We start from the raw sequence: 27,394 nt of genomic DNA on the forward strand, positions 1-27,394 counted from the left end.
AACTCTCGACTGGAGTAAGGCCTTTGATCAGGTACCTCATCAACAACTGTTATTAAAACAACTTCAACCTGCAGTCATGGTTTCGATCATTTCTGGTAGGTCAGACGCAGAGCGTTGTGTTCAGTGGGGCCAGGTCAGAACAAACTTTAATAATAATAATGCTATTTGCTTTATGTCCCACTAACTACTTTTACGGTTTTCGGAGACGCCGAGGTGCCGGAATTTAGTGCCGCAGGAGTTACTTTACGTGCCAGTAAATCTACCAACACGAGGCTGTCATATTTGAGCACCTTCAAATACCACCGGACTGAGCCAGGATCGAACCTGCCAAGGAACAAACTTTAATCACCTCAGTTGTGATTCAAGGTAGTGTGATAGGGCCGCTTCTGTACACAATATTTACGCTGGATCTGCCAGGTTGTGTATCGTCCACTATGGCACAGTACGCTGATGACACCGTCATTTACAGAATCATTTGCAATGAGAATGACGTAAATAGGTTACAGTCAGATCTGGATAATGTGGCTCTATTGTGCAAAATAAATAGAATGTCTATAAATGTACAGAAATGTAAATATATCCGCTTAACTAGAGCAAGATCACAGTTACAACACCAAATTTCTAACTAACTAACCCCATGGCACTACAGCCCTGAAGGGCCTTGGCCTACCAAGCGACCACTGCTCAGCCTGAAAGCCTGCAGATTACGAGGGGTCATGTGGTCAGCACATTCTATTAAAACTATTAATTCTTAAAAGTTTGTTGTTTGAACTTAAAATGTTTTAATGTTTTAATGTGAAAAATTGTTACACTTAGACCAACTAAGTGATGTCACATATGGGAATATTGTAATAGTTTTAATTTCAGTGTTAATAATTGTTATATCCTATATCACAGCCAAACAGCGTAATATATAAGATAATTATATTTAATCAGGTTTCTTAAAAATTGTATTATTTAAGTTTGCTAATTACAAATCATGTATACAAATTCAAGATCAATGTTTCTAATTAACCTTGTGATGACAATATGGCTGAAGATGCTCAGAAAATGAGCGAAACATGTACCACGTTTTTAATAATTTGGCAATAAAATAAGGATGAAATCCTAATTTTGTATGCTAGTTAAGTATTGAATAGGTGAAAAACAAAGTTTTATTATTCTCCTTTCAATTGAGTTTCAATACAGGATCTAAAATGAGAATAGTCTCTTGCAAGGTCTCATGGTTCGCAGGGGAGGAACAGAGGATAGGTATGAATAAAGAAATTATCTCCTGGTCTTGTAGGCAATGGTCAAATTAGGTTTCTACCTCCTAACATTTCACCGGAAACTGTGCCCAGCATTCTCAAAGGATTTGCTCTTTAGGAAAGTCAGATGTAGAAGTTTACTTTGACCATGGCCAACAAGCCTGGAAGATAATTTCTTCTTCATTCATCAAGGTGCCGGCCTTGTAAATCTAAGCCGTTTTATTGGAGGCTAGGTATGGTCATCAAACAGAAATGGAATAAGGGCAGTAAATAAAGTTAAATGAAAAAATTTAGAGAGGAAGAACAATTTAACTACGCAAGGATACAATGGACATGCATGTAAGAAATTATAATGACACAAAAATGAAATATTTTAGAAGGTCCATCTTTGTTTATCAGAAAGGAAGAAGGTTCTAGTAGTAGTATTCCTTTTGACTAGATAAGCTGATGTTCCTTATTACATTTTCTTTATCCAGAAAATATGAATATAATGAAAGTGAAGAATCACATAAGGTAATAAGTAAGGTTTAGAATAACTTTAAAAGAAAATACAAATACATCCAGTTGATCATGACATTCAAAATTAATGATAAGGCTCTCTCTAAAACAGCTACATCAGTCTCTTCCTAGTCCAACCAAGACTTCTCCAGCACACTCAATTTCAGTCTCATCTGAAAGCACTCATGAAGTCAGAGATACAATAATGTAGGGCAATGTCTGGATAATAAGGAAAAAAAAAAAAAAACAGTATAGAAATAAAACATTTTAATACAAGAATTCTTTATAAAAGTTTGTACAAAAAATAGCTCTGGTAATATACTCAAATTCCTATGTTCTGTATGACAATAATCTTACTTACAAATAGTATTAAATATAAGAACTTTTAATGTTACATAGAATTGGCAGTGTCTTTTATGTCTTCTGAACACATCACTTTTAGTCACAAACAATATTACTATGTCTACCTTGAAAACATACATAATGCTTTATATTTATATATTTACAATATTTTTTATACTATGGTCATAGACCAGTGGCATCTTAATGTCAGTTTTTCACAGTACCTTAGGAGCAAGTTAGGAATAGTGCAACTGCTTTTAAAATAGAAGTAATATTAAATACTGTACCTTTACATCAATTTATAAGCAGTGCAAATCTGCGATTGGGATTCTATTACTATTACCATCATCTTTCTCTTCTTTGGCATACTAGAACCACTGTGAATTTGCGTAGGCTTAATAACTAAGCATGCTCTTTATTTTTTTACGAAAAATAGGATGTTAACAGGTGTGAGGAAAGTGTCTTTCAAACATCTCAAGTAATCTTAACTTGACCAACCACTGGTACCACTTCAATTTTAGTGATAAAGCTATTTGTGTGCATTGGGATATTTAAAGTTTATAATTTTCAGACATTTAATGAGAAATGTTGAGGAAATTTTATGGTATACTCATTGTTTATTCAAAAAGGCTGGCTTTGTGATTGATTAGTCTTTTATATATTTTGAGCCCAAAAACAGTGCCACTGAAATAACTGATAGGGTCAAAAATCCTGTGATTTATCTTAAGATGAGAGTCCCTGTATAAGGATATTCTCAAACTATTATGGAAGGAAGAAGCAAAAATCTGTTTAAATGAAAATTGTTAATAAAAGAAGTGCTCTAAATTAATGTTCCTGGTTAGTATTTTAAATGCAGCCCACATGGCACATGTCTTAGTCTGTATTGAGTGGCAGTGTGCTTTAAAAGAAAAAGAAATCTGAACACACTGTGTATAAATCTTACAATTTAAATTTTTAACAGTTTTATTGAATATAAAATGTACAAGAAAAGAACTTTGATTAATGCTTTTGAGACCTGGAAACTAAACAGTACAAATCTCTGAGTAATGTTCTGAACCGAGGCAACATAAACCCAAGAGACTGCTCTTGGTCTGTATTTTTTCCTTTCAAATATAGTTAGTAGTAGCTTTAATATATTTATTTACAATAGAATACAAGGAAGAGAATGTACATTCATTCATCAAGGATGATGATTTGGATGATCTAGCTAGATAGTGAAATAGGCTACAGTAGACTCTTTATGCCCTTGCAAATTTCTATGAATTGGAGTTGCTCAGTGTTATCATAATCAGTGCAAGAAATGATTAGTATGCTTCAGCGTCAAGTTATAAAATGTATGTATTTGGTCATACTACTGTATTGAAAAAAAGCATACAATTAAAATATTTAAGTACAATGCATTTCATTAAAATTCTTTCGTATGGCTTGTAAGAAATCGTGGAGTCTTAACACCAGTCGTGTTTGTAAGCAGTCCTGTAATATGTCATACTACTTTCCATATAGCTAGTGTTGTCTTTTAATCTCTACTTAACATACTTATTAGGTACATAAAAGGGAAAACATTAATTCAACAGGAAACATGTTCAGATAGATCATTGTTTAATTTTTTATGCGTTAAAAGTTTCAAAATATGCACATGAAATGAATCAGTAGACTAAGAAATCATCCATTTTAGCCACATGATAGGAAATTAGAAAATGTTTTGGTATGTAATACTAGTGTTTCAAATATAAAAAGTTATAAAGCAAAACCATCTCTGCACAGATCATGAAGACCCTTCAAGTAGCAGAAGGTAAAAACTCCTACTATTTGTAACCTCAACCTAAATGAAGATCAGTGGTTATTGACTGAATAAGGTTTTAATGCCATGGTTTAATACAATATAACAATATTCCTCATTTCTTGTTTCAGGGCTGAAGCAGAACACAGATAATTGTGTGTTGTCCTCTTCTAGTATTTTCTTTGATACAGAATGGTAGGGTAAAGAAGCATTCATAATGAGGATGTCACTAAAAAATAATCACTTTCTACTAAGAGTCAAGGCATTTCTTACTAAGATATTGCCTCAAAATCTTTGTAATTTTAAGTACCTGAGTATTAAATTACTTAAATACTGAAAAATGGCACACTTGCTGTTTTCCAGTTCTTGCAGAAATAATTGAAACTGTATGTTTCATATTTATTGCAATAAACTTAGTGCTTACATCTAACACAAAAGAAGAATCGATTTGTAATAAATCCTTTTCCCTTTCCCAAATTCTGCATAAAGAATTGTTTTACAGAAAATGACTGTGTTAAGCTGCTCTAAGTGAATGTAACTGTTGGAAATTTCAAAATATTGTTTCAAATTTCAGAAGAAATTTTGAAAATACATTTCATTGTATCATCTTATTAGTTGTTTGATGTGCTGTTGCAGAACATTTTTCTTTCTTTAGATCTTTATTATCTGTATGCGGAAATGTTTTTCTGCCATGCAACATGACATTCACAGCCATCAACTTGTTTTGTCTACATCAGTTTATTTTAGCAGGGATTCTCATATGAAACAAACTGGACCAACTTGGAAGCCAAATGCTTGATGAGGCAATCCGTAATCTACTGGATAGAAGTCAACAATGGGAACATTGCCGAGTTTCTTTGTTCTTACTTCAAACACTGTCTCACTTTTGCTTTTGCGAGTCTGAAACCAAACATACATAGAAAATTAACTAGAGAAATATTTTTTGTTTATGTACCACAGAATGAGGTGAACAGTCAAATCACACAGGTATTCAAACAATAAACAGGAATGCAGAAGTCATTTTCCAGACCTATGAGCTGGGAAAATATGAATACCAAATGATTGTCTTAAGGTATAATCTTCTAATGATATTGATTTAATGAATTTATTAATAATGGTATACTTGTCACAGAAAGTTGGATCTCTCTAATTAAATAGGTAAAGTAGAATGTTGTTCTTATGTAAAATTTACAATGACTCTAACTGCAGAACTAAATATATTCATCATCATATTATCATTATCATATATTCAAATATACTTTTGATAATAATTATGGTGGCAAAGCATACCATATTACCGTATTTGTTCGCATATAACTCGCCACCGCGTGTTTCTCGCACCCAATTTTTAACATTTGAAATTGCAGGAAAAAATCCCCACACATAACTCACATTAATTTCAGACATCATAAAGACATACAGTACATACACAAAATAAAGTTTGGTTATTCCGTGGACATGCCTACATTAAATATGGGAACTGTACCAGCTGCTGATACGGTACTTTGTACATAACAGTACAAGAGAAGCTGCATTTCTTTCTACTTGAAGAATGGTTGAGGTTAGCTGTTTTAACAAAAATACCTAACTCGCAAACCCCCACCCCAAAGCTGCATTCCTAGCCAGTCAGTCACTCAGCCATCCCTCTCACTCTTCCGTCTTTGTCAATATGTTTTTCACTACCCATCCGGCAGAACTGATGACGTGAACTGGGAGTGTTTCTCTGTCTAGATAGTCAAGTGATCGAGGTTTTAGGTATTGTATCATCCATCTGTTGTATTATTGACAAGTACCAGTATTCTGTCTTCACGTTTCATTGTTGTTTCTCAGTTAAGTTTTCTCATGTAGGTCGATCTTTAATTTATGGTGAAACATAGGAATTAAACAGCTGGGTTTAAACTCAAAGTGATAAAATATGCTGAAGAACATGGTAACAGAGCTGCTGGTCGAGAATTCAGTGCGACTGAGTTTAATGTTCGCTGCTGGTGTAAACAGAAAGCTACGCTAGAAACCACCAACCAAACACGTAAGGCATTCAGAGAACCGAAAACTGGTAAATTTCCTGAGCTGGAAGACGAGTTGCTTCATTACTTTACAGAGTTGCAAAATGATGGCTTTACAGTATCTCACACGAGATGTTACATTTCAAATCGCGCGAACTGGCGATTAAAGGAGGAATCAGCTGTTTGGATCTGAAAGTGAGCCAGGGTTGGATCCATAGTTTCCTGACACGAAAGGGATTGTGTCCGCGAAGGCAAACATCTCTCTGTCAGAAAATGTCATGCGATTTCAGCCTCGGTAACTGCAGTAGCAGTTGAGATCTCCACAAAGAAGAAAACCTAGACCATACAAACCAAGATCAAGGTCTGACCTTTCTTTGTTTTATTCAATTCTTTATTGAAGTTGTAGATCAGATATAGACTACTAGATAATATAAATGTAGAACAGAGTGAAGTCTATACATTTCATTGGAGCTAATTTTATTAGCCTTAGAAATCTCTACATTTGTGGATCTATTCAGTACTGAATATAATCCTCAGCCTTATAATGATGATGCATACCTTGCATCCCATGTCGTTCCATGTACTCAATCCTTGCATATATCATGCAGGGAAATGTTCACACTTATTTTTGGTCAAAAAAAATGCGAGTTATATGCGAGCAAATACGGTAAATGGTTTACTAAGAGAACTTCTGAAGAACACACACACGTATTTATGATATACATTTAAAACAAGAGCTTTAGAGAAACTAATGACCAGGTTTACATGGGTGGTCTAATGATTATAATATTTAACATAATTCCTTTTCCTCATCTTTTTAGTCAGTAAGTTCAGAGTAACCCAGATTGAAGGCTGTATGGAATTAAAATATATTTGGGAACAACATGCAATAATGTTATCAAGAACTTTATTGCAAGTTCACACATTTTTTGGAACAACTTCCGTTTTCTTCTGACATTGCTATTTCATCTATTCAAGAGCTATCTAAAAAACCTCAAAGCTTTCAAAACTGTTGATGTTATCAATCTTCTCAGGGTAACAGAACATTCTTCAGGAATGTTTTAAATATAATTTTGATACTAACTGTGGTTGTGGTTATGGTTATGGTGACTTTGAATCAAAAGATTATGACGGTTTAAGAACATCTGTAACCTTCAAAACTGAAGAATTAGAGTCATTTAGTCAAGTATTGCCTCAAGTTTTGCACAGAGATTTCCCTCCATGTCAATTTTATTTTGCATGGTACAGTACTTCTATGGTCACTGAAGAATCTTCCTACCCCTATGCCTTTCCCGCTCATTTATTTGGACTTGTCCTGTAAGGAATTCAACAGGCTGTGCTTCGCACGTGCAAGTGAGGTATCATTGGTGTGACAACTATCATCACCTTGATGTTTCTTCCGTGCATGACTAACAAGCACCATTAGAGTTTTATTTGGTGTGTGACCTTGCTTCATTTACGAACTAATATACCGTAACTTATAGACTTTTTACAGGTATGTTATCGCATTACATTCCGTGCCTCAATAGATTGAAAAATGTAACTGAGTTGACACTGAAACAGAATGGCTTCTTTCTTAACAAATAATTTGTTGACTGTTTCATATATCTGATTTACCTGTACAAACCATAGGTAATTACCAATAAGACATAATACAAATGATTTAAGTTCTCTGTAAAACATTCTGATTTTCTCTACCTGGATGAGAACTCCATGTGTAAATAATATGGGCTATTTTCCTTTCCAAATAATTTTGTAATGTCACATTTAGCTGCATTTGATTATGATTACTAGAAATTTTCATCATCATTACATCACAACTGTAATGAGTTATGTTATCCACATTCTGCAGAAAAATGAATAATCGAGAAAAGATAACAAGGAATATGCTTGCAGAAATTCCAGATGAATCAGATATTGGATGATCAGGTGAAGAACTAAATGCTATTTTAATTTTCAGCATAAATAGGTCTCAAAGGGTATTTCTTCTTGGTAAAGTTAGTGCCATGAAATGGTATACCCACTTTCTACCACAAAATGTGAGAACCAGTGTTATAGTGTAAAATGAAGCTACATTCCTTGTGTTAGAGGCCAGGCAGCAAAAGGTACACTTGAAATTGGAGAACCCTCTTTTTGACACTATCATGTCTGACAAAATTGTAAACTATGCAAATATGTGGTTCCAACATAACAGGGCAATTAATTGTAAGGTTGAAGCTGCAGAAACCAATGTTATGGAGATGAAAGCCTTAAACTGGCTTTCTTTATATGGGAGGTGTCCTCCAATAGTTTTATCAAAATCTAGACAATTTTTATGCAAATGATTTTACAGGTGAGAAAATGTTTTGAATTTTATTTGTTACGTGCTGTGGGAGTTTGATAGTATTTCACATGAAATGAGAGACAGGAATATGATAAGCTTGCTCTATTATGATTTATTTTTGATAGATTTAACAATTGTTGCCCTGAGCACTATGATTAAGGTGAATATGTAGCTATCACTGAAGTGTTAGGTCTATTTAGAGGCATCTGCAGATTTTGGCAGTATCTCAGATCTAATCCAGTAAAGTACAGAAGTAAGATATTATGTTCAAAAAATGGAAATGCACATTGGACCTTACCAAGTGAGCAATTCTTTCTTTTTTTTTTTTGCTAGTAGCTTTACATCTCACTGACACAGATAGGTCTTATGGCAATGATGGGATAGGAAAGGGCTAGGAGTTGGAAGGAAGCGGCCGTGGCCTTAATTAAGATACAGCCCCAGCATTTGCCTGGTGTGAAAACGGGAAACCACGGAAAACCATCTTCAGAGCTGCCGATAGTGGGATTCGAACCCATTATCTCCCGGATGCAAGCTCACAGCTGCACACCCCTAACTGCACGGCCAACTCACCCGGTGCAATTCTCCTTATCAAGTAGATCCAACCGATATCTCATTCAAGACAGGATGTCACTGTAGATATTGTTCAATACTGCTGGCAAATGAGCTGTTAGGAATTCATTGTCTAACAATAGTAAGTAGGGGAAACCGGGGCAAGATGACGAATCAACCATAACTTTTGTAGTATTCTGTTCATTAAGTTAGCTATCATGTGACCTTGGGCCTGATCTTTCACAGGTACAACTTACACATTGAAGTAAATTCCGTTTAGTCTCAGACTAGTAATGGTAGGGGTTTGTTGTCTGGCACGGTCACACTAAAATATCTTAGGTATGTGCAGGAAGCCTCTACTACGAGGTGTGTTTTTTAAGTAAGGGCCATTTAAAAATAATTACACAATGAAAGACGATTTTCAAACACCACATTTATTTGCAAATTCTACATACTTCAATCTATTTTTCAACATAGCCGCCATGTTTGTTTAAACACTTATCATACCTTACAACTAAGTTATGAATATCCTCTTCATAGAAACTTGCTGCCTGCTTCAATAAGCAAGAGTTCACGGCCATTTTCACTTCATCGTCATCATTGTAGTGGTTGCCACTGAGGTGATGTTTGAGGTGGTGGAACAGATGGTAATCGCTTGGCGCAAGGTCAGGGCTGTAGGCTGGGTGGTCTAAAACATCCCAGCCAAAAGTGTCCAATAAACCTTGGGTCTGAGCTGCAGTGTGCGGCCTTGCATTGTCATGGATAAGGACGATTCCCCTTGTCAGTATGGCAAGTCTTTCATTTTGTATCGCTCTGTGTAGCTTTGTCAAGGTTTGGCAGTAGGCAAATGTGTCTCCATTCCATGCTCTGTTGCTTTGTTTCGGGCGTGATATGCGAAACCCATGTTTCGTCTCCCGTTAGATCTGACTCAACGTGTCATCACCATCTTTGGCATCGTACACTCAAATCTTTTGTTTTTGTGGTCCTCCGTTAGGAGTTTAGGCAACCAACAGGAGCACAGTTTCCTAAAGTTTAGGTTTTCAGAAACAATTTTGTAAAGCACTGACCTAGACACATTATGAAAGGTGTTTGAGAGAGCTGTTATTGTGAAGCATCTGTCCTCATGAATCTTCACTTCAACTGATGCCACCAAATCGTCTGTGATCAGAGATGGGCGACCAGAGTGGGCCTCATTATGGACATTATCACAGCCATTTGTGAAGTCTTGTACCCACTTACGCACTTTACCTTCACTCATAGCATTAGCACCATACACTTCGCAATACTGTCGGTGAATGTCTGCAGCAGACAGGTTCCTTGCCGACAAAAACCGTACCACTGACGGAACCTCGCATGGGGCGGGCAAGTTGATAATCTTGAACATTTGAGCAAGCACATGATGCACATGCTTGTTGTGACGTGCGCGTGAACTACTAGTGTCTACAACAAAATGGCCTTTACTTAAAAAGCACGCCTCATACTAGTGTGCTCGCAATACAAATTGACTGTTTCATTTTCTTTAAATACAAATACGAATTAACTGTTTCATTTTCTTTAAATACAATGTATGTATTTTCAACTTACTTCAGTGTTAACTGAATCTTGATTTCACTACGTCTATTGATTGTTAGAACAACCTCTCCCTAAGCAGCCTGGGGCAAGATGAAAGGGACAAGTTGACGAATTCGTCACACCAAGTCAGATATAAACTAGACTTAGTCACCCATACCCTTACGCTAATTACAGAAATGCCTAGAAATTATCAGCATAAGATGGATAGACAGGACTCGGTTGAAGCAGCAATGAATGCTGTCAAAGAATCTCGGGTGTCTTGTAATGCAGTCGCAGCACAATATGGTATTCCTGAAGTGACTTTAAGACGTTACTTGAAGAAACTGCAAGAAGTAAGCCTGTATTTAATGAGTGTAAGGAATATGGGCAATAACTTAATCTAAATAGCATGTTTAGGAATATAGCTTATTCAGAAGTTTTCTTTGTAGGACCTGCCAGTGCATGATGGGAGGTTCCACAACATTTTCAAGTGAGCAACTCGAAGTACTGCAGCATTATATTACTGAGCTCAATCAAAGGTTTTTGGATTTAACTAGGATTCAGTGTAGGAAAATTATTTGAGTTTGCAGAGAAAAGAATCAAATATCCTTTTAACAGAGATAACCAAATAGTTGGAGAAAACTGGCTGAGTAGATTCATGAAGAAGTACAGTTTATGTATGAGAACTCCTGAGGTCACATTCGTAGGGCATATGATGGGTTTTAATAAAGTGAAAGTGGGTAAATATTTTAATATTGTTAAAAAATGTTAACTGGGAGGGGAATGCAAATGGCAGAAATTATGACCAACAAATTATGATTAATTAATATGGGATGGACAGCTGAATCAGGAAGTGATGGAACTAAATAGAGGGAAAAGTATTCTAGATGTGACGCTGATAAACTGAAGAGAAACTGAAGAGATAGATGGTATAAGTGATCATGAAGTTGTCTTTGTCACAGATAAAATGAATGTGATAAAAAGGAATGTTGTAAAATTAGGACTAGTAGGCAATACCATGCCCTTGCTGGCGAGATGTAGTGTTTACAGTGCACTATGTCTTCTGGTATGGGCTATATAAAATTTGTTACTTTCATTGATCTGTCTCAGTCTCATCCTTGGCTTTGACAATATGAAAATGACTGAGGTATGAGTGATGCTAGTAATACCATTGCTTATGCAGCCAGTTCCTGTTATGAATGGTGTGAAAATATCACTCATAGGGTCGGCTGGTGCACACATTTCAGTGCATGGCAGACTGATATGTAATAGCAACGGCTGGCTCGGTGAGGAAAGCAATGGGAAACTACCTCACTCCTCATTTCCCTAGTACGCCTCTTCAGTGACACCTAGGCTATTTATGGCAGCTGTTGGTAGAGCTGCAGAGGATCAAACCAGCCTTTGGGCTGAATACCCAACATACATACATACAGGCAATACCATAAGATTGATAAGAGAGGCACAGGGAAATTTTTAAAAAGCAATTATGACCAATGGAAAATGATAAACAAAAACAGCCTATGGGATGGATTTGGAAGCAGCTGTTGATGAGTGTGAAAACAGGCATGTACCTTCAAAAGTGGTCAGGAATAGAGAAATAGGGAAATAGAGAGAGTAAGGAGGTGTAGTTTAGAAAGATTTAGGGCTGGTTGCAGAAGTAAGGAGAAATTGAAGGAGCTTACTAGGAAACTGAATTTAGCCAAAAAGTCAGCTGAGTATAACATGATGGGAAACATAAGTGGCAGCCATATGAATTTTAGGGAGCGATGGAAGGATATGTATATATACTTTAAGGCAGAAACAGGTTCCAGGAAGGACATTCCAAGGATCATTAATGAACAAGGGGAGTATATACCTATGATAATAAAAATATTTACAAAAGGACACAAAAGTTGATAGCTAGAAAGGCGGCTGGGATTGATAAGATTTCTGGAGATTTATTAAAGGCAGTGGGTTGAGATATAGTGCCATATCTGATATACTTATTTGATTACTGTTTGCATAAAGGAGCAATACCAAATGAATGGACAGTTGCAATAGTAGCCCCATTATACAAGGGAAAGGGTGCCAAACATAAAGCAGATAATTACAGGCCAGTCACCTTGACATGTGTTGTTTGTAAGTTCTGGGAAATCATTCTTTCTGATTATATTGGACATGTTTGCAGTACAAGGTGTCCGGGATAAAGGTATAATAATATAAAATTTAATAACTTGAGAAATAATGGAGATATTTATTGGTGGTTTGTTTCTACAACTAAAGTAACTCAAATGTTTTCTGTGTTCGCTTGCGGTGGCAGTAGTACCACATATGCATGTGCGTAACTGCATTGTTCACGAGAAGCCTGCCAGTAACCATGCGGACTCCACAGCAGAAGCTGTTCTGTGTGCTTTCTCTCATGGAGAAGAAATCCGTTACACTAGTACAACGTAGATTTCGGCGTGAGTATGGACTGTTACCAACTGATGATGTTCCCTCTTATGCAACAATCCTGAAACGGGACAGGCGCCTTTGAGAATGTGGGCCCTTGCTGTCGATGTCCGGCTGCCATGCCAAGCACGCAGTTTCAGAGGGTACTGTTGATTTAATCCATGAGTCCTTCAAGCGGAGCCCTCGTAAGCCAATTCAACAAGCAAGTAGGCAGTTACAGTTACCTCGTTCGACATTACACGATGTCTATTTAAAGATAAAAATTTCATTGTTCCGTATTGAAAAGTATCACAGTTAAATTGAAATAATAAATATGGTAGTTCAACCTATTCAATACAAGTAAATAAGAGATGTAGAGATTACATTCTTATTTAATTAAAAGTGGAAATGATACCAGTTTCGACCCCAGTCTGGGTCATCATCAGCCGATTATAACTCGAAAAACAATGCATAAGTAAGAAAGAAGTTAACGGTCAAGTCCACACAATATCAGTTGAAGAGGCAATATAAAAATGACGGGGGTAGGCACTGTAAAATTCAGACGAAGTGGAATGTAAGTCAATTAAAAGAAGTAATGCGTAATCTTCCGAGCATCAGCACGGCACACGCAATATTTGGCACTGTCTCACAATGTTCACGAAAAGCAGAGAACAGTTAAATGAGCCAGACTGCATATACCGTCAGGCACAAAGTCACAACACAATCCAAATATGAAGATCTAAAGTCATGAAGAAGCCAAAGACGAGCAGCTCAACCGAAGTAACTTGCAAGCTCCAGAAGATCGGCGCGGTGTTTACAACGTCAAGTGCTGTAGTTTCATACGCTGACGGAGATTGAAGGATAGATTAATGATCAAGTATTTGCTTAGTTCACGAAAATGTACCCATATATATATACTTATAATACGATTCAATATAACTGAATACATAATTATGATCTTGAAGATTTTCAGAACAGTTGACGTGAAAAAACAATAGTGAATAGAAAAAAATGGTAAAAAGCGCAATACCGGAAACAAATGAAAACGTGTATGCACAGTGCGCTATTTCTTGAATATAAAAAATTCAGGTCGTGATTGAAGTAGTCAAAGTTGGCGGACGCAAGGCATGAGTTTAAATTTGAAAGAGAGAGCCCAAAATGAAGGTGGCAATGTAGTTTTTTTTTTTAGGGGTGAAAAGAAAAATGGGATAAATTAATAAAGAAAGAAGATTAGTGGATAAGATTAAAAGGGTTTAAAGTTGAAAGGTGGTGAGAGAGGATAAGATAGGGATGAAGGAGGGGTACTTTAGGGTGGGTTAGGAGGGTGGGTTACTGGAGGTATAAAATGTGGCTAGGAACTTTGTAAGGCATGGAAAATTGAATTCAGGTTTTGAAATTTAGAATTTTTGAGAAGAAGAATTAGGAAGTCAAATAGGATGTTGGGTTTTTCAGAAATATTGTTTAAGTTGAAACTGGGGTTGAAGTATTGGTCAAGGTGAATAAAACAATTTTCAGTGTTGTTTAAGAGGGGGCCTTTGTTAATGATTTTAAGTATTTTCATGTCTTTTTCAATATTGGTGAAATTGTGCTTGGAGTTGTGTAAGTGTTGTCCTATGGCGGAGAATATGTTGTATTTAATGGCGTTGATATGTTCGGAGTATCTGATGTTGAAGTTGCAGCCAGTTTGACCGATGTACGAGGAGCTGCAATTGTTACATTTGAATCTGTATACTCCAGATTTTGAAAAAGCATTAGATTTATTTAGTGATTTAGAGTTGTGTAATATATCAAAATTTCTGTTATTGGTTCTAAAGGAAATTTTCATGTTTTTTTTTTTAAGAACATTAGTTATTTTATAAGCTTCTTCAGTGAAAGTGGAAAATGCAGTGGGTTTGCTCTTGTCTTTAGATTAAGTAGTTTTAGGACGGTGTTTGAATTTGTTGATGATACGGTTTATGAAGGAGTTGTTATAGCCATTGAATTTAGCGATGTTACGGATGGTGTTTAATTCATTATTTAAATCTTTTTTAGATATAGGGGTGTTGAAGGCAAGGATAATTAGGTTCTTATAAGTAGCACGTTTATGTGCTTGAGGGTGCGAAGAATCTTGTCATATTGTGGTTGCAGTTTGGGTTGGTTTTCTGAAAATTTTGTAAGATAAAAAAGAAGGATGTCTAGTAATGGTTAAGCGTAGAAAATTAAGAGTTTTGTTGTGTTCTGATTCGAGGGTGAATTTAATGTTAGAGTCAATGTTGTTGAGGAGAAGAAGTGTAGAGGCTGCGTTGGTTGATTCTTTGTTTAAAATTACTAATGTGTCATCGACATATCTGGCCCAAAAGAGGATGTTAGAGAAATTATTATTATTATTAATTTTTGTGTTTTCTAAGAAGTCGAGGTAGATTTCAGCTAGAATGCCTGAAGCTGGTGAGCCCATAGCTAAACCATCTTGTTGATAAATGGTGTTGTCAAAGGTAAAATAATTATTATTGAGAACCAATTATAAGAATGACTTGAAGTCTTGAATTTCTAGTTTACTCAGATTACTGAATTTGTTTAAGTAGTTTATTATGGGGAATAATTTGGAAATTGGAATACTAGGGTACATGTTTACGATGTCAAAATAATGGAGAGAAAAGTTTGGTTGGATGTCAAAGTACTTTAATTTGTCGATTAATTCAGAAGAGTTTTTGATAGATTTGTTGGATAAAAATTGAAAGTTTTTTTAGTAAAAATGTTTGGATGAATTTAGAAGTATTGTATAAGGGACTGGGTCTGTAATTGATTATTGGATGGATGGGAATGTTAGTTTTATGAATTTTTGGGAGGGCTTTGGCAGTGGGTAGGCCTGGGTTCATGTTAATTAATTTAGTTTTTTCTTCATCAGTGAGGAGAAAGGAAGTGCATTTTAAGGTTTGTTTGAGTAGGCGTTGGATTTTATTGGTTGGGTCTTTTTTTACTATAGAAAAAGAAGTCATTGAAGAAATGTTTAGTTTTAGCTATGTAGTCAGTTTTTTCCATTATGACGGTGGTGTTGCCTTTATCAGATTTGACCGAGCTCGATAGCTGCAGTCGCTTAAGTGCGGCCAGTATCCAGTATTCGGGAGATAGTAGGTTCGAACCCCACTGTCGGCAGCCCTGAAAATAGTTTTCCGTGGTTTCCCATTTTCACACCAGGCAAATGCCGGGGCTGTACCTTAATTAAGGCCACGGCCGCTTCCTTCCCACTCCTAGCCCTTCCTTGTCCCATCGTCGCCATAAGACCTATCTGTGTCGGTGCGACGTAAAAAAAATATTCAGATTTGGCGATAATGAGGTTATTAGGCATAGATATCAAGGATAATTTAATAAAAAACCACCTATTCAATACTTTCCACGTTTAATGTGGTTATTATCTACATGATTTTATGTAGACTTATTTGGTCAGGTACATGTTTCACTCATTATTTTGGGCATCTTCAGCCTGTAACAACCTTTAGGTCAAGGTTTGGGACCTTTTTAACGAATATAAACATACCAATATATACACTATATACAATATATACATTATATACAATATATACAAACATAAGTAAATACAGTTAAGTTTTTTGGTCCTAATCTATCTAATATGAAAAATGTCCTAAACTAAAATGGATCTTCTTTTCGGTAAAGAGGATTGCATATCGGGGTTTATGTGACCCCTATATCATATTAAGTTCTTGACGTACCGTGTCTGGTGACAGGATGTGTCGTCAACAATAAGTGGAGATTTGAAGTGATTGTTGCTTGTAGGTTGGTCAAGATTGAAAATATAAATTTAAATTAAATGTGTTTTAACTTGGCAGTTCTATTCTGGTTAACTTAAAATGTTCAAAAATAAAAATAAAATGAAACGGATCTTCCTTTTTTAAATTATAAGTCTTGAGAAAGGGTGATATTAAAACTGGGGCTTATTTGACCCACGATTTTCATTTTCATGTTCCCGACGTAACTAATATTTAAATGTGTTGTCATGCACAAGTGGAGATTTAAAAGCCGATTGTTGTAGGTAGACTGGTCAAGAACGTTGTGAATGAAACTGTTAGCGTCTTGACTTTGGGTCTCATGTAACGTCAAGGAATTGACAAGAGTACAATATTAAGCTGTTTCATAGTTTTAGGCTGCTGCTTAATTGAGAAGAAACTCCTAGACACTTGATACAGTCTTGTGTGAAAATTGCTCCCGTTGATGTGTTGCTTGGTCTTTGGGAGGGATCTTAAGAATATCTGTAATGAAGTAGAAAAATAATTTTGAATTAAAAATTTAGAGCACGCGTTGTGATAAAATGTATTAAATTAACACCTCTTAACTGTAAAATGACTTACTTGTTCAATTAATACTAGATGGACCTGTCTGTTCCGGCAGCGCCTGTCTTATCACCATTTCTACTCCTGGTGTTGTACTGGTGCGGTAATGGAGGGGCGGGGCATGGAGGGAGAGTGGGGGTAGGCTGGTCTATGGGCGTGTGTGCTGTTGCTGGAGGGGAGTTTCTAGAAGCAATATGGGTGGGTTTAACTTTTGGCATGGTGGATGAAGCATTTGAGTGTGGAGATTTAAATAATTGAGGGATTTTGTTTTGATCTGAATTCACGATATTAATTAATCTAGGTGTTAATTCGTACAAAGGATTTTAAATTTCATTGATGTCGTTGAGATTTTTATTTTTATTGTAGGTTTGGTCTAAAAAGATGTGTAGGTTTTCCAGTTCATTCATTAATTTCCCTTTACCTATGCTTCTAATGATGGTAAGATCTTTCTCTATGGATGTAAAGTGATGGCCCGTTTCTCTCATATGTTGGCTCATCGCTGAGTACTTATTGTGTTTTTGAGCGTTATAATGTTCCAGATATCTGGTGTTAAAGCTCCGGCCAGTCTGTCCGATATAAGAAAAATCACATTGTGTACATGTTGTCCACTAACCTCGTCCCAGAAAAACCTAAAAAAACTAGTTTCGCCACATTTACATATAACAACCCAGCCGTCCATCAGATCGCAAATACTTTAAAGAAGCACAATATCAATATAGCCTTCAGGACAGTTAACACCAATCGAAACATATTTTTTAACCACAACAAGGTCAATCACAATAGCAACCATTATTCAAGGTCCGGCATATATAAACTAACATGTACACAATGTGATTTTTCTTATATCGGACAGACTGGCCGGAGCTTTAACATGAGATATCTGGAACATTATAACGCTCAAAAACACAATAAGTACTCAGCGATGAGCCAACATATGAGAGAAACGGGCCATCACTTTACATCCATAGAGAAAGATCTTACCATCATTAGAAGCATAGGTAAAGGGAAATTAATGAATGAACTGGAAAACCTACACATCTTTTTAGACCAAACCTACAATAAAAATAAAAATCTCAACGATGTCAATGAAATTTAAAATCCTTTGTACGAATTAACACCTAGATTAATTAATGTCGTGAATTCAGATCAAAACAAAATCCCTCAATTATTTAAATCTCCACACTCAAATGCTTCATCCACCATGCCAAAAGTTAAACCCGCCCATATTGCTTCTAGAAACTCCCCTCCAGCAACAGCACACACGCCCATAGACCAGCCTACCCCCACTCTCCCTCCATGCCCCGCCCCTCCATTACCGCACCAGTACAACACCAGGAGTAGAAATGGTGATAAGACAGGCGCTGCCGGAACAGACAGGTCCATCTAGTATTAATTGAACAAGTAAGTCATTTTACAGTTAAGAGGTGTTAATTTAATACATTTTATCACAACGCGTGCTCTAAATTTTTAATTCAAAATTATTTTTCTACTTCATTACAGATATTCTTAAGATCCCTCCCAAAGACCAAGCAACACATCAACGGGAGCAATTTTCACACAAGACTGTATCAAGTGTCTAGGAGTTTCTTCTCAATTAAGCAGCAGCCTAAAACTATGAAACAGCTTAATATTGTACTCTTGTCAATTCCTTGACGTTACATGAGACCCAAAGTCAAGACGCTAACAGTTTCATTCACAACGTTCTTGACCAGTCTACCTACAACAATCGGCTTTTAAATCTCCACTTGTGCATGACAACACATTTAAATATTAGTTACGTCGGGAACATGAAAATGAAAATCGTGGGTCAAATAAGCCCCAGTTTTAATATCACCCTTTCTCAAGACTTATGATTTAAAAAAGGAAGATCCGTTTCATTTTATTTTTATTTTTGAACATTTTAAGTTAACCAGAATAGAACTGCCAAGTTAAAACACATTTAATTTAAATTTATATTTTCAATCTTGACCAACCTACAAGCAACAATCACTTCAAATCTCCACTTATTGTTGACGACACATCCTGTCACCAGACACGGTACGTCAAGAACTTAATATGATATAGGGGTCATATAAACCCCGATATGCAATCCTCTTTACCGAAAAGAAGATCCATTTTAGTTTAGGACATTTTTCATATTAGATAGATTAGGACCAAAAAACTTAACTGTATTAACTTATGTTTGTATATATTGTATATAATGTATATATTGTATATAGTGTATATATTGGTATGTTTATATTCGTTAAAAAGGTCCCAAACCTTGACCTAAAGGTTGTTTACAGGCTGAAGATGCCCAAAATAATGAGTGAAACATGTACCTGACCAAATAAGTCTACATAAAATCATGTAGATAATAACCACATTAAACGTGAAAAGTATTGAATAGGTGGTTTTTTATTAAATTATCCTTGATATCTATGCCTAACGTCATCTTCAATACGGAACAATAATGAGAGTTGTTACTTGTAAAATGAGTTTATTGTCATTGATTTTCTTTTTAAGATCTAAAATGAGTTTATTGCCATTAATTAATTTATTAAAATTATTATTATTATTATTATTATTATTATTATTATTATTATTATTATTATTATTATTATTATTATTATTATTATTATTATTATTATATAATTCGCTGGGGCCATCAAGGACCACGTTAAGTCTTGTTGCATTTGACATTGAACGTGGCCTTCTTTAGAGCCTAAATTTCCCTCATTCTTTGTGAGTGGGCCTGCGTACGCTCCTCTGTCCAAGGGGCACCGTGTCTTCTCTTCGGCTGCTCGTCTCGGTTTAGCCCGTTCGTCAATATTTTCTTGCGGAAGAGATCTCTGTTAAGGGCATCTTCAGCTGAGATATGTAGCATTTGCAGGTCTTCTTTGGTATTTCTAAACCAGGGAATTGTGGTTTTGGGGTTTGAATCAAAAAAGTGAAAGATTTCTTTAGTTAACTTTCTTCCGTCCATTCTTTTCAGATGACCGTAAAATTGTGTCCGTCTTTTTCTGATTGTGTCGGTAATTTTCTCTATTTTGCTGTAGACTTCCTTGTTGGATCTCTTTTGATGGATTCCATTTCTGTACTTTGATCCCAAGATTCCTCTCACAATTTTGCGTTCTGTTTTCTCCAGTTCTTCAAGGAGTCCTTTGCTGGCATTTAGAGACAGGGTTTCGGCTGCATATAGAACTACTGGCTTCAGAACTGTTTCATAGTGACGTATCTTGGTGTTTTGGGAAAGGCATTTTTTGTTGTAGATTGTGCGGGATGTTTGGTAGGCTATTTCCAGTTTGCGTACTCGCTCCTGAAGTGCTTCTTTGTCCAGTTCATTTTTTATGATGATCTCACCCAGGTATTTGAATTTGTCTACTTGGGTGATGTCCCCGTATTTTGTATGGAGTTTTGGTGGAGCCTCTTTGATGTTAGTCATTACTTCTGTTTTCTCAAACGATTTCTGCAAACCAGTTTGTTCGGCAATTTCCTTTAAAATTTCAACTTGAGCTCTAGCGGTTTCTATGTCGTTTGAGAGAACAGCAATATCATCAGCAAATGCTAAGCAGTCTGTTGCGATCCCCTTGGATTTGGTTCCTATTCTCAATGGACTGGAGTTGGTTTCCTGTAATCTCACCCGCCAGGTTCTGATGATCTTTTCAAGAACACAGTTGAAGAGTATCGTGGATAGCCCATCACCTTGTCGGACTCCTGTTTTGATGTCAAAGGAATGCGAGAGACATCCGTGGAACTTCACCTTGGATTTTGTATCGGTCAGGGTGGCTCTAATTAATGGCAGAGGAGAAGTGTTTTTGTTATTATTGATGAAGATATTTTCAAGTTTTCTTTTGACTTCATATCTGATTTCATCTTGTTCTTCTGTTGGCATTTTGTTAATGGCTATTTCAGATTCAGTGATTAAATTGGTGGCTATATTGAAAGTGTTGAGGTTCGGCCAATTGTGTTTGAGGCCCTTTGAAAGAATTAAGTTTTCATCATCTTCTTTCTTTATTAATTTATCCTATTTTTCTTTTCACCCCTAAAAAAAAAGAAAAAACTACATTGCCACCTTCATTTTGGGCCCTCACTTTCAAATTTAAACTCATGCCTTGCGTCCGCCAACTTTGACTACTTCAATCACGACCTGAATTTTTTATATTCAAGAAATAGCACACTGTGCATACACGTTTTCATTTGTTTCCAGTATTGCGCTTTTTACCATTTTTTCTATTCACTATTGCTTTTTCACGTCAACTGTTCTGAAAATCTTCAAGATCATAATTACGTATTCAGTTATATTGAATCGTATTATAAGTGTATATATATATATATATGGGTACATTTTCGTGAACTAAGCAAATACTTGATCATTAAGGCTTCGGCCACAGTGCAGGCGGCGAGCGGAGCATTGCGTTGTGTGGCGGCAAAGATGAGACTCAAACCTGCGTTAGCAAATGCTTGTGGCCATGTTGCCAGCGGCGCGTCACTTTGGAGGGGAAGTTGGCTCAAGAACAACGCTGCCTGCCGCCAGCCGCTCACTCCTGTTTGAGATTTCAGCTGCGCCGCTCGTAATGACTGTTCGTGAGTTAACAAGAGAGGAGATGAAAGTGCTAATTTCTGAAGTTCAAACCTGAACTTTCCTATGGAACGACAGAGAGAAGAACCAGATCAAAAATTAGATGGATGGCTTTTCCGGCGTTTGCTCTATTAACCAGCCTTTCGTCTTAGGTCTGACACTAGACGAAACGCTGGTTAATAGAGCAAACGCCGGAAAAGCCATCCATCTAATTTTTGATCTGATTTTTTATATGCTCTATTGGTGGAAAAGAATCTAATTCCCTTCATGGGAACTTAGAATTTCCACAGAGAGAAGAACGTCGAAAACCTAATAGTGACAAGGGAAGCCTGGAAAGAGATTGGAACGATCTTAAATATACCAGATAAATACAGTTATAAGTCAATCATGGTTATGGACATAAACATGATTGTCTTTAATGCATCGTATTATTATTATTATTATTATTATTATTATTATTATTATTATTATTATTGTACGCCCTATCATTATTGTTTAATTAATATTATTGTCCTTCATAATATATTGAAGATATGAAAACTTGTGTTCGTCATTACATCGGACTTTTATGGGTCTCTGGAAGTTGGTGACTTGCTTCTCCAGTCGCGCCTGAAGTTTCAGAAAAAAGTCAAAAGTTTGAATGGACATAAAAGTATATTTGAAAAATCTTACCGGGAAATCAATTCAGTTCTCCATATAAATTGTGAAACTCCCCATGCATTTCACGTTATTTATTTACTGGATGATTACGAAATTCTCTCCTAGTCCTGCGTCGAATTCTTCAGTTTAGATTTAAAACAATTCTACAAGCAGAGAAAAAAGAGAAACCTTTGAAACTGCCATTATCTAATCACCTCGTTCAGGGGAGATGCCGCGCCGCTTACTGACTCTCGCTAGATGTCCACACAGGCGCTCTCTCCTCCCCACTCTTCAACTTTTCGATAGCGGCAACGCTCCGCTCGCCGCCTGCACTGTGGCTGAAGCCTTAATCTATCTTTCAATCTCCATCAGCGTATGAAACTACAGCACTTGACATTGTAAACACCGCGCCGATCTTCTGGAGCTTGCAAGTTACTTCGGTTCAGCTGCTCGTCTTTGGCTTCTTCATGACTTTAGATCTTCATATTTGGATTGTGTTGTGACTTTGTGCCTGACGGTGTATGCAGTCTGGCTCATTTAACTGTTCTCTGCTTTTCGTGAACATTGTGAGACAGTGCCAAACATTGCGTGTGCTGTGCTGATGCTTGGAAGATTACGCATTACTTCTTTTAATTGACTTACATTCCACTTCGTCTGAATTTTACAGTGCCTACCCCCGTCATTTTGATATCGCCGCTTCAACTGATATTGTGTGGACTTGACCGTTAACTTCTTTCTTACTTATGCATTGTTTTTCGAGTTATAATCGGCTGATGATGACCCAGACTGGGGTCGAAACCGGTATCATTTCCACTTTTAATTAAATAAGAATGTAATCTCTACATCTCTTATTTACTTGTATTGAATAGGTTGAACTACCATATTATTTCAATTACATGATGTCGTCCACAAAAGGTTGCGCTTATGGGTGTACAAACTGCAGCTTCATCAGAAAATCAAACCTCAGGACAGGCCGCTACAGAAGGGATTCGCGGAGACAATTCTGGCAAAAATTGATGGAAACGAGGCATTCCTCGATTCGGTCTGTTTCTTGAACGAGGCTACATTCCATGTTTCTAGCACAGTAAACAAGCACAATTGTCGCATATGAGGATCTGAACCGTCCCACGTAGTGATGGAGTTGGAACGGGACTCTCCGAAAGTGAATGTGTGGTGTGGATTGTTGAAGGACCCCATTTTTCTTCGTGGAGCCTACAGTTAATGGAACAAATTACCTAGACATGTTGGAGCAGTATGTTATGCCACAACCTCCTCGTGACATGATCTTTCAGCAAGATGGTGCACCATGCCATTATGTGGAAGTTGTGAGGGATTTCTTGAATCGTGAGTTCCCAAATCGCTGGATTGGGAGAGGTAGTCCATCAATTGCTTGGCCCCCTAGAAACCCCAACTTTACGCCACTTGATTTTTTCCTGTTGGGGTTTGTCAAGAATCAAGTTTACCAGACACCAGTTCATGATCTACCAGATCTGCGTCATCGCATTCGTGCAGCTAACACAAATGTTGCTCCTACAATGCTGCAGAACACTTGGAGAGAAGTGGAATACCGATTAGGTGTCTGTTGTGCCATTAATGGTGTGCATACCGAGGTTTATTAGGTATGTAAACAAACATTTTGAGTTACCCTACTTGTAGAAACAAACCCCAAGTAAATATCTCCACTACTTCTCAAGTTATTCAATTTTATATTATTATACCTTACACCCGGACACCTTGTATTACTAACTGGTTTGATAGAAGGCAGTTCAGGTTTAGGAAAGGTTATTCCAATTAAACTCAACTTGTAGTATTCCAGCAAGATATAACAGATATTTTAGATTCAGGAGGTCAAATAGACTGTATTGCTATTAACATCAAGGTTTTTTGTAAAGTAGATCTTGGGAGATAACTGATGAAAATGAGGGCTATTGGACTAGACAAAAGAGTGGTTGAATGCTTAGCTAAATTTCTAGAAAATAAAACTCAGAGAGAATTAGAGTAGGTGAAGTGTTATCTGATCTTGTAATGGTTAAAGGTGGGGAAGGTGTTACAGAAGAGCAGTATTATTGCACATTTAGGTTTTCTTATTTATATAAATAATATGAGTAAAAATCTGGAATCACAGATCAGGCTATTTGTGGATGATGTTATGCTGTATAGAGTAGTAAATGAGTTGCAGGATTGTGAGAGACTGTCAGTTTCACTAAGAGGAAAAGCCCTACGGTTTTAATTACTATGTTGATGGCATGATAGTACCTCATGGGGGATCACTGTAAGTAAAGTGTTAACATAAGTAATGACCTCCATTGGGATAATCATATTAACAAGGTTGTTAATAAAGGTTACAGATCTCTTCACATAGATATGAGGGTGTTTAAGGGTTGTAATAAGGAAGTAAAGGAGAGGGCATATATGTCTCTGGTAAGACTCCAATTAGAGTATGGTTCCAGTGTATGGGACCCACACAAGGACTACTTGATACGAGAACTGGAAAAGATCCATAGGAAATTAGCATTGTTTGTTCTGGGGTATTTCCAACAAAGGAGTAGTGTTACAAAAATGTTTCAAACTTTGAGATGGAAAGACTCAGAAGTAGGGAGCCGAGAAGCTTGAATAAGTGGTATGTTATTTGAAAAAATTGTTCAAAGGATATCCTGAGGCTCCATCTATTCAATATAACTTATAATCTTATAGATTACATATGTATACTTTATTTTAACATTAAAACAAGGGACATGTTTTGTCTCATCTTTGAGACATCTTCAGCCATAAAAAAAAAATTAAATGCATAATAAGAATACTCTCAACAGCCAGTCTGGTATCATGTTTTAATCTTAATGATTTTTAGAGTTGAAGATGTCTCAAAGACAAGACAAAACATGTCTTGTGTTTTAATATGTAGAAAATAAAATATATGTAATCTATAAGATTATACATTGTATTGAATAGGTGGAACTTCAGGGTATCTGTTAAACAATATTTTCATGTAATATTCTGTCAACACAGACCCAGTATGCAATAAGTGGTACGTTCTGAGCTATCAGTGGAGAGGTGGCATGGAATGACATTAGTAGACGAATAAGCTTGAGTGGAGCGTTTAAAAGTAGGCGAGATAAAGTTGGAATACAAGAGGACACAGTGGAACAAATATTAATATAGGATGAGGGGTAAGGGATTGGAATAATTTATCAAGGGGGGGGGGGGGGGGGGGGTTCGAAAAATTTCCAAGTTCTTTAAAAAGTTTAAGACTAGGTAAATATAATTTAATTGACAAAGTTAAAACTTTGCAATTAAATTATATGTACTTTTAATTCAATACGGAACCAATAACAAAATTCATAACCTTGGATAAAAGACTAGGTAAACAACTGATAGGGAATCTGCCACCTGGGCAACAGCCCTAAATGCAGATCACTGATGAATTATGGAGTAAATATCTTGCATAATTTCTTTTCATTTATAAGATGATGTTAAATAAGTTTTAAATTACAATGTATTCTCCTTATGACCTTCTATGAACTAATCTGTGTATATATATCACATTATGTAAAAGAAAAATGTTGAATGCTTACCTTGCAGCCATCTACAAGAACATTTGGTTTAATACCATCCATTCCAAATTCTACCTCATTTTCTCCCAAGAGCTTGATAGCCATATCATAGCTAAAGTTCTTCAGATTGTACCATGCTGCTGAATTGATGCAGGTATAAGTGAAATTTTGGTAGGCATCTTGACTGAGCAAACGAAGAAATGTCATTTGAACAACACCCACTGTTTCATAGGTTATCTGAAAATTAATTAAAGTGAAAATTGATTAAAAGTTTGGTATATTCCTTTTGTAAATATATGTCACTGTCAAGAAATACTGAAGGATGAATTTCATAATACGCAGAAAGTATTAAAAATAATATATGCCTCCATAATCAGAGGTACAGAAAATTTACATTTTTATTAGCGCAAATGCAATGAAATTATGTACACACAAAAGTAGTATCAAGTCTTTTTAAATTCAAAGCTGAGACACTGATGGAGATAAAACTCTTGTTGATGTTGTTATTGCTGCTTGTTACTTAGAAATGTATGATTTTAATTGAAATTAATGAGCTTGTTATGTACTGAAATTATATTATTCCAAGTACCATTCGTACACAAATAATGCCCCCTCAAAATTTTTAAGGCTTATTTTTTGAATCTTATTATTCTTTCATTTTGCACATGCCACCTAATTTTCATTAGCATCTTTGGTAAGAAATTTGACACCCCTTGCACCTAACAAGCCTGTTTTCTGGATTCCAGGCATCAATAAATACCGCTTCAAATGGAAAGTCCAAGGCTATTAACTATCCAATTACCTGCTACACTGGCCTTCCTCTGGGCAGGACCAGAGATAAGAAAACAAACAGCTGCATTCTGTCTCTTATAGCAGCAAGACGAGTGACTTGTGAAGTGACGTGAAAAAATGGGATGAAAGAATAGTAGTTATACTGCACAGTTTAAACTTGCAGTTGTTTATTTTGCATAAAATAATGGAATGAAGTGCACAGGAAGAGAGTTTGGTGTAAAACAAAAATTAATTCGCTATTGGTGGGTTCGGAAAGAAGAATTAAAGAAAGATACATCCAAGTGTCAATCATTTCATGACCCAAAGTGCAGAAAATTTCTAAAGGTAAAGGAAGAAGTGCTTGACTATGTAGTGGAACTAAGAAATGATGGCATTGCTGCAGTAAAAAAGAAAAAAAAAATGTGGCATTACAAGTGCGCAATTTAAGGCGAGCGTGGGATGGACTGCTCGTTTTATGCAGGGACATGCACTTAGTCTGCGAAGATGAACCACTCTGGTTCAGCATCTACCACATAATTACACAGAAGAGGTAATCAAATTTCATTAGCTTGTCATCAAACTTAGATGAGAAAATGATTTTTCTTCTTTCTCAAATTCAAAACATGGACCAAACTCTAATTAATTTTGATATGCCATGAAGTACGACAGTGCATCAAGGGGAGCATCCTGGGTATTAATTAAAAAACAGGCGCACAGAAATTACTGTGTACCATCATGTTGGCAGTAGAAAGCTACCACCCTTTGTTGTTTAAAAACAAAAAAAAGCAAAAAAAAAAAAAAAAAAATCACCTCTGCCTAAGTGCAATCTTCCAGCTGACATAGTT

At 36.3% G+C, this 27,394-nt stretch overlaps 1 protein-coding gene across 1 annotated transcript in view; it reads right to left on the reverse strand.

Annotated features, from left to right (window-relative positions):
* Nucleotides 1–1,995: 1,995 nt before the first annotated feature.
* LOC136858544 (collagen alpha-1(V) chain) overlaps nucleotides 1,996–27,394 on the reverse strand; it is a 394,943-nt gene continuing 369,544 nt past the window's right edge. Inside the window, exons 28-29 of the mRNA XM_067138158.2 lie at nucleotides 25,800–26,015; nucleotides 1,996–4,767 (exon numbers count right to left, since the gene is read on the reverse strand). Coding sequence (XP_066994259.2) covers nucleotides 4,624–4,767; nucleotides 25,800–26,015 — 360 coding nt within the window. The 3' untranslated portion in view covers nucleotides 1,996–4,623. The remainder of the gene's footprint in view (nucleotides 4,768–25,799; nucleotides 26,016–27,394) is intronic.

Source organism: Anabrus simplex, chromosome 1 (assembly GCF_040414725.1).
Source record: "Anabrus simplex isolate iqAnaSimp1 chromosome 1, ASM4041472v1, whole genome shotgun sequence".
Classification (NCBI taxonomy): domain Eukaryota; kingdom Metazoa; phylum Arthropoda; class Insecta; order Orthoptera; family Tettigoniidae; genus Anabrus; species Anabrus simplex.